Source organism: Bubalus kerabau, chromosome 2 (assembly GCF_029407905.1).
Source record: "Bubalus kerabau isolate K-KA32 ecotype Philippines breed swamp buffalo chromosome 2, PCC_UOA_SB_1v2, whole genome shotgun sequence".
Lineage (NCBI taxonomy): Eukaryota > Metazoa > Chordata > Mammalia > Artiodactyla > Bovidae > Bubalus > Bubalus kerabau.
Window position 1 is genome coordinate 181,030,343 of NC_073625.1, and position 12,192 is coordinate 181,042,534.

The following is a 12,192-nucleotide window of genomic DNA, read 5'->3' on the forward strand; positions in this document are numbered from 1 at the left end:
CTGAGGGAGCTTCTGCCCCCTGAAGAGGGATTCAACTGAGAGAAGTTGATAGTGATCTGCTGTTCTTGGTCACTCTCCTCTGGAGGTCACCGTGTCTCATGGTGGCTGATAGCCGTGGAGAAGGAGCATACACAAAGAAAACAGCACAAAAGCACAAAGAATACCACCATTCGTGTAATGGAAAGGAAAAGGAATCAGAGGCGGTGGGGAGGCCAGGCTGGGGAGGGTGGCAGATGCAAGACGAGCAGCAAGGTGGCTGTATGATCGGTGACCCAGATCCTCCAAGGAAGTCACTGAAGACCTGGAGGATGGGGGCCAAAGCCAGGTTTCAGAGAGCTGAATGAGTGGGAGGGAGCTGCAGCAGGTAGGGGCATGGGAGGAGAGGCAGGTGAGGCGTTGGCAGCGCCTGAGAAGGCAGGGAACGTCTTCTGGTTGGAAGAGCCTTAAAGAAGGCGGTGGGGGCAGGGGGCGGGGAGGCCAGTGGAGCCCCCTTCCCCGTGTGGGGATTCTCACTCCCAAGATGGGAGGTAGCACTGAATGCAGCAACTGAGCAGCCTGGAGTTGGGCCTCGTGGCTGATTAGATGGGAAGTCTCAGGGACACTCATCCTACAGCATCCTTGAGCATGGCTTTCTGCCTCCAGAGCAGGAACTCTGGACCCCGATGGGGGAGAGGCGAGTGTGAATGAGACACTGGGAGGAGGGGCAGGTGATCAGCTTCTGAGGGAGGGGAAGGAAAGGCTCTCAGAGAAGTCCTGCCCCTCCCTGTGGTCCTGCAAAGCAGCGGGGACCAGGGAGGGGAGTGCCCGTGGGCTGTAAAGACAGAGAACTGACCCCCCATACCCCACAGCAATGACCAGGACAGAGGAAGACAGCACTGGAGGGCAAGGGGCGAGGCGTGTGTGGGATGCACACGATCCTCTTGTGCACTCGACTCCATTCAGGAAGCATGGCCTGGAGTGGAGGGTGGAGGTGGGGGTACGGGGAGGACCCGCAAGGAAGCAGTTCTGACTCTGGAGCACAGTCTCTAGGAGGGAAGCATCCAGCAAGTTTTTAAGGTGATTGTTGACATGCCAGCTGTGAAGGGAGCAGGGTGAAGCAGGACTTGAGACTTGGAGGCAAAGTCAGAGATGGCTCTCCAACCAGGGTCTTGGCCCTCCGTGCCCCTCAGCCCTCTCCCCTGCCCTGGAATCAGGTTAAGCCCCCTGGCAACATTCACCTGATGTGAATCAAATGGGCAAGGCAAGCACGTATGACTGGGGGCAGATTTTTCTTGAGACCCACTACCCCCAGCTTGCAGTTCTCGAAGAGAACCACCCAGAGGGGTGAGAACCCTTCCAGAGGTGTGCTGCCACTGGCTTATATGATGTTCAGTGAGGTCATGCTGGTGGCTTAAAATAATTGGGTGAAGGTGTTTCCACCAGGGAAATGGGCAGACGCTGTAAGTCAGGGTTCCCCGCCCAGAGATCCTATTGTTACACGATTACCAGCATGTCAGCACAGGTCAGACTCCTCTCACCTGATCCTGGCTCTCCCCACAGTGAATGGAAAGGCCACAGTGACCATCGAGAGCTGTTCTCCGACGCTGTTCATGTTCATGCTCAATGGCAAGCAGGAGCACGGGCTGCTGAGCCTCCGGAAGAATGGAATGAAGCTGGATGTGTACCCCCCGACCGCGGGCACCCACAAGCTGCAGATCTTCGCCAAAGGCACCTCAGAGATCTACAGCTCCGTGCTGGAGTACACGCTCAAGTGCCACTGTGCAGACATGGACGTCCGGCTGCCAGCTGAGTTGCACCAGCCCGTGGGCCCCAGCTGGTTCTCGGAGCAGATGGGCATCACCAAGCCATCCCACCCTGAGCCCGTCATCTACACCAGCGATGGGCGCTGCTCCGTCAGCTTCGGTGTGGAGGAGGGCATCAGCGTCCTGGCTTCGCTGCATGGAGACGATGGCCCCATCACCGAGGAGACCCAGCGACGCTACATCTTCCAGCTGCACCGGGAGAAGCGGACGGAGCTGAAGGTACAGCTGCCCCACGCCGGCAAGTTTGCACTCAAGATCTTCGTCAAGAAGAGGCAGGAACCGGGCAACTACCTCTTCGTCTTCAATTACCTCATCTGCTGTACCAACACCAAGGTGAACTGGCCCGTGTTCCCCGAGAGCTTTGGCAACTGGGGGGTGGACAATGAGCTGCTGGAGCCACTGTCGGGAGTGCTGCCCGCCAACCGCAATGTCCCGTTCAAACTGAAGCTGCACGGCGTCGCCAAAGCCCTGGTGAAGGGGCAGGACACGTGGCCGCTGACCCTGAGCCCCGAGGGCTACTGGGAGGGCAGCTGCAGCACCGCAGGCTGCCGGGAGGTGTACGTCATGGTGCTGGAGAACGCCAACCACAGCTTCTACTCCTACATCCTCAAGTACCAGGTCAACGCCCAGTGAGGGCCACCTGCCACCCCCACCCCTGCCGGGCCACGCACAGAGCCCGGACACCACTGAGTCTGCATGGAATCCCTTCTGGACCTCTGCCTCGTGTTCCTGTTCTGCCGGAGGCTGCGATGTCAGTGGCCAAGGGGACAGAGGCAAAGGCCCTTTAGACGACAAAGGTGCTATGTAAATCCAAGGTATTGTAACTGTATTCACTGCCCAGACACCCCCCTTCTCGTGCTAATGCTGTCCTTGTTGTTCTCGGGCTGGTGTGGGGAAGCAGGACTGCCGCCCAGGGCCAAACACCTTTCCGTGATGGGGAGAGAGAAGCAGGCGTGATCCGTGAGGCTGAGTCATCCTGAATTCTCAAGCCCCTTCCCAGGAGCTGCACAGAACTTCTCACCAACTCTCGGACCCCAGGGGAGGTCAGACTGTCATCTTTCCAGACCTGACCACCTCCTGCATTCCCGATGCTGCTTCTTATTCTTCCAAGTCCTGAGAAGGAAGGTGTGGAGAGGAAGCTAACTGCCCCCCAACTAGCCCGGCAGCCGAGGGCCTCCACAATCCCTGTATGTGCCTGAAATGTGGCACCAGAAACGTCATGGGAGACTGCAGCCTGCTCGTGTTCTGGGTGGGGGCCAGAGAGGCAGGGATGCATGGCAGTCCCGCCACCCTAGTCTCAGGATGTAAGACCCCTGACTCTGCTCTCAGAGGGATTAATACCATCTACTCGGTCTATCAGCAGTTCACTCAGCTCCTGTAAGCCCTCTCAGAGCCTGTGCCTCAGGTCCCAACCTGAAACCCACACTGGGAACCCCAGGAGGCTTCTGGGCCCTTAGGGACCCCTGGCAATAACCCTCAAAAAGACTTCAGGTGAAGTAGTAAGAACGGTGCAGTCCTGGGGGCCCCCACAATATCAGAGTCCCACCAGCCTCAAGATCTCTATCACCAAGGCCACACCTGGGGGACCTCGACCTGCCCTGGGAGCAGTTTCTATCCCATGTCCCTTCCTTCCTCTCAAGAGAGACCCCCAGGCTCTGCCTTCTGTAGGGACTGTCCAGAGCTCCTTGTTTGCTCAGGCCTGAGAAGTCTCGCCTGCCCAGCCGGCCCTTAGCAGCACCTCAGGCCAGTGTTGCCATGGCAACAGCAGAAAGACTGGCTCCAATGAGGGCAGCAGGAGGGAAGGATGGAGAGGCCCTGAGAGGCCCTGCATGGCCGCTGCAGCACCATCCCAGCACATGGAGAGGTTGGAGGTGGTCTCACCTGCCCTCCTGGCTCCTTCGGCTCTGCAGCCCCACCTACCAGGGCCTGGGCCTGGAAGAGCCAGCACTGCCCAGTACTCCCCTCCCTGCACTGCTGTTCTGGATGCCCCGGGCTAGCTACAGCCAAAGCTGCTGGGGATCCTCACGCCTCCTTGCCTTCATCCTGACATTTGTGTATTCAGCGAATGTTCGTGGAGCACTTAACCAGGCACTGTGTAAGCCAATCCTCCGTGCTGGGGCTGCAGCCCTGCCCCAGCCGTCCCAGAGCAAGGGTGGCAGCTGCCACCCTTGCCCAAGCCTGTTTCAAGTTCCAGGCTCCCAAACACTCCAGTCCATCATCTCCCTAAGGTCCCACCCCACAAAGATCCCCACCAGCCCCAGCATGGACCCGGTCCAGAGGAATGTCTCAGGGGGCCCATCCTCCACCAGGCGGGGGGCCCTGGAACACGAGGGCAGTACACCACGGTGGGCTGAGCTGCCCTGGCCTGTGTCCAGCATCCTCTGGCAGGCTCTGCCACCCAGGCATTCAGCACTGTGTCACTCACGCCTGGAAAATGCACAAAGGCTGCAGAGGCGGAACTGCTGTGCACCACGACAGGGGAACAAGAGGAGTTTTTACACCCTGGAAACAGCCTTTTCTCACCCCTTTGATTTTATGGGCTGAAAGAAATGCGCTGTGTTTCATCAAAATAGTAAGTGCCTTCTATGACTCATGTCACTCACTGGACCCAGAGCTGGCTGCTAGTCCTGCTGGGAAAAACTTGCATCCTCTACAAAACAATATAATTAGTCTATACATTCTGGAGCACACAAAGGATGCCACCCAGCAAAACAGGAGCTGTCCCAAGCAGGAGACGGTGGCCCAGCCTCGCCAAGCGCCTGGGAGCATCAGCAACCCCTCCCTGTTCATTTAACTAGGCGCCCCCCGCTCCTTGTAAAGACAGCTGTAGGCACAGACAACACCTGCATTTCTTTCCACTGAAGTAAAAATACATGAAATTAAATCCAGTCTTCATGAATTTTTACACGCATGCTGCTCAGGGTAGAATTCGGGGTTGCATTTTGAAGTCTTTTATTCAAATCCCCGTCTTTGTTTCCCGACCGAGGCGTTCTAGCGGCCAGTGGAATGGCACGGGCGTCCCCTGCTGTTCGAAATGCGGAGCTGCAGGTGCTGCAAACTCCCGTGAGGCTGGGGTTTTTTGCAGCATTTGAAAAAATGCGGCTGGGATGTTTATATTAAATTTCCTGAGTGCCTTCTCGTGGCTTCTCGGAGTTGTCTCATGTATCCGTGGAGCACGCCGTTCCCACACACGTTGTGAAGCGAGGCAAGGAACTGCCTGGCATGGTGCGAAGACGAGAACGTGATAACGGTTTGGGAATATTTTACCCGGAAATCGGGTGGAAGCGGATGGGACAGTCTGACCACATTCATTCGTAAGTCAGTGAAAAATTGGAACTGATGGAACTCAGAAAGCTTTTGCTGCAAGTCCTAGGATGGCAGCCCTGAAGCCACAGAAGGGCGTAGAGGGTCGGGGAGGGTGGGAGAGCGGGAGGAGGCAAACGGGCAAAAACCCCAACTGCAATTAACTTCTGTTCAACTTGTTTTGCAAGCGCCACCAGCACAGCTGGACTCTGCCTCCAATCTGATTGTGATCATTGTGTGTTCCCCATATGTTACATTGTCCCACCAGGACAAACCCTGACAGCCTGCTGAGATTAAGAGGAAATAAATAGATTAACTGAAGCATGAAGGATTTAGGCTAGACATAAAGAAGTATTTCCTGTTGTTAAGCAGGAGGGACAAGTTGCCAAGAAAGTTTGTGAAATCCTCTTCTCAAAGGACTGGAAAAGTAGAAAAAATTTCTCTGTGGTCTTGGGTCTTTGCTGCCATGCTAACCAGTTCTTTCCAAACCAGTTTAATTCTTGAAATTCACTGGATCACCCACAGCAAACGGGGGACCGAATAGCATGGTAGCGTCCTTTGCTGTTGGCAAAGCTTTCCGAGGTGAGAGGTGGTGTGCATCTGCGTCCCCCGTCAGTTTATCTGAGGTCGATCATTTCTTTTCATTTGGATGCATAGCTGGAGCTTTGAAGAGGTGATTACTTTTCATAACGTGTGCATTGAGTTGTGTGGGCCACTGGCTGTTAGGTATGATTTCCCCTCATTGTTGCTGGTGTTGTTTTTCAATAAAATTTATATTCATTTTTACCCAACAATGTAATTATCGATCCATTCTTATCACTGTTCTCACAAGCAGGAGAAAAAAAACACTTTCATGTTCAAAGGGAACGTTAGGGAAAAAAATCAATGTCCCAGCTATTTGAATGTGATGGTGAGATGCAAATAGAATGTCAGGCAAATAGCTATTTCACATTAAAGGAAACATAATTAGGTTAGCTCCAGCCCCTCTCCAGCTCACATGCCTTTGAAGAACATGAAGGCAGTGAATCTTGTTTAATTTGAAAATTTTTAAGTTGATCCTAATTTCTATTTTTAATGGGAGAAAAAAAATGTTCCAAAAATGCCCATCAGCCTACTTTTTGTTGTTGTGAATATATATATAAATATATATTCCTTGATATTCATATACTTGTAGAAACTTTCCAGCAGGTTACCTAAACAGATTATTCATAAATTAGACATTTAGGGCAATATAGCAAATGAAAATCTAGACACCTCTGAGAAGCTGCTGTAACCATGGAGACCATTCTTGTAGCTGTCGTGTGAAGGACAAAAAGAATTCATGTTCCCAAATTTGGCCTTGTTGCGCTCCTCGCCGCTAGACCCACAAACACGAGCCCGCACACGCTTCTCCTTACCCAGGCTTCCACGACTGACCCATATCTTTAACAGCATGTTAAAGGGAAGTCCAAAGAAACAGTCTCCGAATAATAGAAGGAAGAACTCTCAAGTTGTTAGAACAGTCTGAAAGTGCCAGCCCTGAGGCTGCCGTGGATGACCTCTAAAGTCCCTTCCAGTCCGGAGAGTTTGTGATGCTGTGTCTCCGTGAACAGATGCTGGCAGGCGGTAGGCCTGAGATTGTCAGTGGCGGAGCATCTGAAGGGCCCTGCTGTGTTAAGAGCCTGCCCTGCAGCCCGCACCAGACTGCGCTGCTGGCTCTTTTCTTGCCCGAGGGCAAGGGGCTGTAGAAAACCCAGCAGAGGGACCAAAGGGGAAGCCGCCGCCTCTGACAGGATGTTGCTTCTCTCTGATTCTGCGAACAGAACTAAAGAAAACCAAAAGTCAGGCAGCAACTGGGATGCCCCCTCTTGGATGTCCTGCCGGCCTCCCTGAGTCAAAAGACTCTTAACCCAGGTCACTTCTCTCCCCCAGATTGCCTCCTCCTGGACTGCCAACACAGTACATGTATCCCCAAGCCCAAAGTCAGACTCATGGTGGCCACTACCGACTCCTGCATCCCTTTCAGTGAGAAATCTGCTCCATTCCGCCGGGTTCCATATTTGACCTGCTCCTCCAACTCCATGTCCACTCCACTCCAAAACCTTTGTCATCGTTCAGGCCCTCCTCATCTCCCAGGGATACATGTGATTGCTTCCTATAATGACAAAAAGAATAAACACTTTTACTGGCAAAGTCTGAATATTTTCAGGGCTGTCTTCAGGAGGGTTGATGTCTCAGAAAACAATAGTCCAGTGAACATCAGAGCTCCTGGTTCTTTAAGCATCATTGTCCCCAAGGCTAATCCTCTCAAGAGAAGTGCCTGCAGGATGAGACATAAAAGAGACAAAATGCCCTCAAGATCCTTGTGTATCCAGTGGCAAAACTGAGACATGAGGTTTTGAGAACGAATGAGAAGGAAACGTGGACTTAAAACAGCTCTCCAGATGCTTGGTCATTGCTACCTGGCACACTGGCTTAAGGATTCTGAGGTCACAGTGGGCTCAGTAGGAAAGTGGACTGTGATTAGCTGGTGATCCTTAGACACTGGATTGAAGGGTGAGGTGTGCCATGCATTTGCCGAGTCTGACTAAAAGGAAGGCAAACCCAAGCTAAGACCAAATGACACAGGAGATTATTCAGACCAGTGGGTGAGTGCTGGCTTCCCAGCAAACTCACCCACTGACAACCAGTCAACTCCCACCATAGGCGCAAGGATGCTCTGGACGTATCCTGACAGCCTCTGGGCTCCAAGAGGAGCCCACCCAACCCACCGCATGGAGCACCCAAACGCATAGCGCTCCAGGAAGAATGAGGCACCCTGAACTTGTGCGCTTTTTCATCTCATGATGAAAGGGTACTTTGCATTTAGGCTAAACGACCACTGTGTGTTCAAAGTGAACATCAGTTCTTTCAAAAACAAAATTCTAGACCATTGGCTTTATTTACAGCATTGTTGACCCAAGAGGTTTCCTTTTCCAACTAACTAAAAAGTATACGCAACGAGCACCTTTGCCTCTGTGGGAAATGTGGGTTTACAGGAAGACAAAGATTGCCACTTGGCTGTGTGCACTCCTGGTGTTCACCTCCAGGAAGCAGTCAGGGAACTGATTGATCCGAGGAGTGCCCTGCTTCCTGGGGGGCTGCCGCCCTCAGCTTGTGCTGGGATTGCTTTGTTTCCATCAGGGGGATGGCTGACTGCCTCCACGACACAAGGAATCAGCCATCATTTCACCCTGGCTGTGCGGGGACCAGGTAGGGACTCCCCACTCCAGACCGGTGGGGAGGGCGGTGGGGAGGTTTGTGCCATGAGGGCAGAGGGGCAGCCACACCGTGAATGGCCGAGAAGAACTGGTGCACATGATTACTGGAGAACAGATGTCAGGAGTGAGGGGCCTCTGGCAGCTCCCATATGGACAGAGTGCTGATGGAGGAGGAAAGTGTACATAGAAGAAATGACTGCGGGATGACAAATTGTCCAGTGAACAAACGGTCTGCCAATATGTATTAATATATGTATTAGTGTGTATGTAAACACCAAGCGGAATCTGAAAGTTAACATTGATCATTTCATCATATTACAAAAAATTAAATGTAGCCAAGATACCGCAGGCATTTGGAGGCTGCCCCCGACTCCATCCTGTGTGGTCATCCCGCCCTCAGGACTGGGGTGAATGTGGATACCGTGAACTTTTCACGTCCGTTTCATCTGCACTAGACCCCTTCCCCACCTCCCAGGAGAAACAACAGAGAGAATCTGATCCCATGAGGAAATCGCCTCTGTTAAAGCTTCACTTGACATTTTTAGAGCTCAGCAATAGTGTTCAAAGTCCATTTTAAAAAGAAGCCAATGGGCTTCTTCCTGGAAAGGTGACCTCTTAGCCTATGGTTGCTGATGACTGTAAGCTGTCATGTGGGGTCAAAAGCCACAAATGCAGGATTGGAGCCTTGGTTTCTCTCTGTAAACCCTGGCTTGACTGGGGGCTCCCCAGAGACCCCTTCCAGCAAAGCTCCCAAGGCTGGGGGAGCCCTGCAGCCCAGACCCATGGATGACATCTGAATGGTACAAGAGTTAAAGGCACCAGCTCTGCAGTCAGCCACCGGGATTCCATCCCTGCTCGGCCCCCTACCGCTGCTGTTGGCAAGTTAGCGAGCCTCCCATCTCAGTGTCCTCAGCAGTAAAATGGGGGTAATCATAACACCCACCACGGAAGCTTCTTACAGGGTTTGAATGAATGAACAAGGGCACAGTAAACAAAGTCCCCGGAGAAGGCAATGGCACCCCACTCCAGTACTCTTGCCTGGAAAATCCCATGGATGGAGGATCACAGTGGGCTGCAGTCCATAAGGTCGCGAAGAGTCGGACACGACTGAGCGACTTCCCTTTCACTTTTCACTTTCATGCATTGGAGAAGGAAATGGCAACTCACTCCAGTGTTCTTGCCTGGAGAATCCCAGGGACGGTGGAGCCTGGTGGGCTGCCGTCTATGGGGTCGCACAGAGTCGAACACGACTGAAGCGACTTAGCAGCAGCAGCAGCAGCAAACAAAGTCCCAGCACTAGGGCGCTCAGTGAGGCTCAGCTGTCATCAGCACCACACCAGATTTCCGCAGCCCGGGCGAAGATACTGATGTGTTGCGTGTTGTTTCCTGAAGAATCTGAAGGTCTAGGCCCCTCATAAAATCATACCAGCCCCTGACCTAATAAGAAGAAACCCTGTCTCCAACTGTTGGCCACTCTGTCTCTCCTAGAATCTTCCAGAGACCAGGAGCACAGCTAAGCAGCTATTACATTATTAGCACCCCTTTGAAAGGAGCCTTGAGAACAGTCGGCCAGTCTGCACACTGGCTGGGGAACATATCTGTTACATTCCAGGACCACCGTGTGGCAGGAGCCCTGAGCCCCCAGTGCAAGACCCATCTGAGGCACCCAACCCCACTCTCCCTTCCCCACCTCCTGCTTCAGACAAAAGGGTGGAAATTCTTACTTTCTCTCAGTAATATTTAGTAAACTTTTGTAGACCCCTGAGCATCTTTTATCAGATGTATTTCTAGATATGTATGGATGTATTTTTCATGATGCAGTAAATGGTATCAATTTTTAAGTTCATTTTCTACTGTTTTTTCCTAGTGTATAGAAACACTACCTGAAATCATGCAGTGTGTTCTTTGTGGATGCGTACAAATACAAAGATATGGTTGTGAAATTAGAAGGGCCACAGAAGTTTTCAGCAATCTGTTATGTTAAGTTTTAAAGCATATATGATGAAATGCTGGCATTTGTTCAATACAGGGGGAAATGAACCATCCATATCACCATCTAAGAAAAAGAATCTTTGCCAAACCCAGATCATGAAGATTTTCTCCTGTTTTCTTCTAGAGGTTTTATCTCTTAATGAAAGTCACTCTGTTCTATGATCTCTGTTCTCTCAGGGGGATGGAAGGAACATGTGGCAGCCAGCCAGCTGCCATGGCGTCAGTGTCCCTCGGAGCCCTGCAGACAAGGGAAGGTGGCCTGTCCTCCTGTGGTCCTACCCACCCCCTGTCCTGGGGGCCTTGGCTGTGGTGACGGACACTGGCCCCAGGTCAGCCTTATCACCCCCATACTTGGTGCAGGCAGAGTTTGCAAACCTTACTGATCAGCCTGTACAGTGTTAGTTGATTCCAACATTTAAAAATCAATGGACTTCCCTGGGGGGGTCCAGTGGCTAAGACTTCACTTTCCAAAGCAGGGGGGTGCCAGTTCCATCCCTGGTCAAGGAGCTAGGATCCCACATGCCTCATAACCAAAAAAATCAAAACATAAAACAGAAGCAATGTTGTTACAAAATTCAGTAAAGACTTTAAAATGGTCCACATCAAAAAAATCTTTAAAATTCTTAAAAAATAAAATAGCATTTAAAGGACTTCTCTGGTGGTCCCGTGGCTAAGACTCTGAGCTCCCAATGCAGGGACCCAGGTTAATTCCTGGTCAGGGAACTAGATCCCACATGCTGCAACTAGAGACCCTGCATGCCACAGCAAAGATCCTGACTCCCACTACTAACACTCAACACAGCCAAATAAATAAATATCTAAAAAATAAGATAGTATTTTAAATAAATAAACAGAAGTGAAAAATCCCATCAAAATCTGATTGACAACCTTTCCTGAGAAGCCTGTGAAAACCTCCACAAGGAAGAGAGCTGCAGCGTCCCCTTTGGACAGGCCAGCTGCCCAGGTGCCCCCACACCTCTGCCTCTGATTGTCTCCCAGACCCTAAGGCCACCCGCCCCTGAATGGATGCTTTCCTACAGCTGCCCTCTATAGTGGTGGGTATTACCTGTGAGGTCCCAGCTACAGATTTTGGTTCTCTTCCCTATTCAGCATCTCACCTGGCCTCACGAAAGCTCACGACAGCCTCGCTGAGTGAGTATCAGAGTCTACATTCTGCATATGAAGAAACTGCCCAAGGGTGTACAGCTGCTAAGTGGAGAGCTGGCTTTGAGGCTTCCCTCTGTGCACTCAGACTCATTTCACTCAGCCCATTGCCCTGGGCACTGGGGCCGTCTTTACGCATTGACGATGCAAATTGCTAAGGGCGCAGGTGTGTTACTAGACCCTCTGAGCACACTTGTCAGAGGTTCTGGGAGCAAGAAGGGAGCTGGGGTCTGTGTCACCAGCATCCTCAGGGAATTGCAGGAGCTCACGCTGCAAAGATGAGAAGTTTGCTTGATTAAATATTTGACGAATGAATTAATAAATGGATGAACTGTCATCTGAGTAGCCCACATATATTTAACCATTAATCAAAACACATTTTAGCTGCAGAAATATTTTAGCTCAGGCATAAAGGAAGGGGAGGGAGGGTTGCCTAACCCGCTCCAGACCCTCCCTCACCACCGAGGTCCTTTCTGCTCATTTAAGGGAGGACTTTCCAGGAAAAGCATAGACAATAATCTGTGCACAACCCTCTGGGGTAAACTGGAAAGGATTTAAGGGTGTCTATTGGAGACAAAACTCATTAGATTTTCCCTGCAATATGTAATTAAGATGATAAAAATAAAATGCAAGTATTAGGAAAGACATTGAACTTATATAAAACTTCTAATATGATCATTTCAAAATTTTTA

The 12,192-nt window shown here is 51.4% G+C and overlaps 1 protein-coding gene across 1 annotated transcript in view; it reads left to right on the top strand.

The window, feature by feature from the left end:
* Positions 1-5,207, top strand: part of KY (kyphoscoliosis peptidase) — a 48,671-nt gene extending 43,464 nt beyond the window's left edge. The window contains exon 11 of the mRNA XM_055569621.1: positions 1,540-5,207. Within this exon, the coding sequence (XP_055425596.1) occupies positions 1,540-2,435 (896 nt within the window). The 3' untranslated portion in view covers positions 2,436-5,207. The remainder of the gene's footprint in view (positions 1-1,539) is intronic.
* Positions 5,208-12,192: the final 6,985 nt, after the last annotated feature.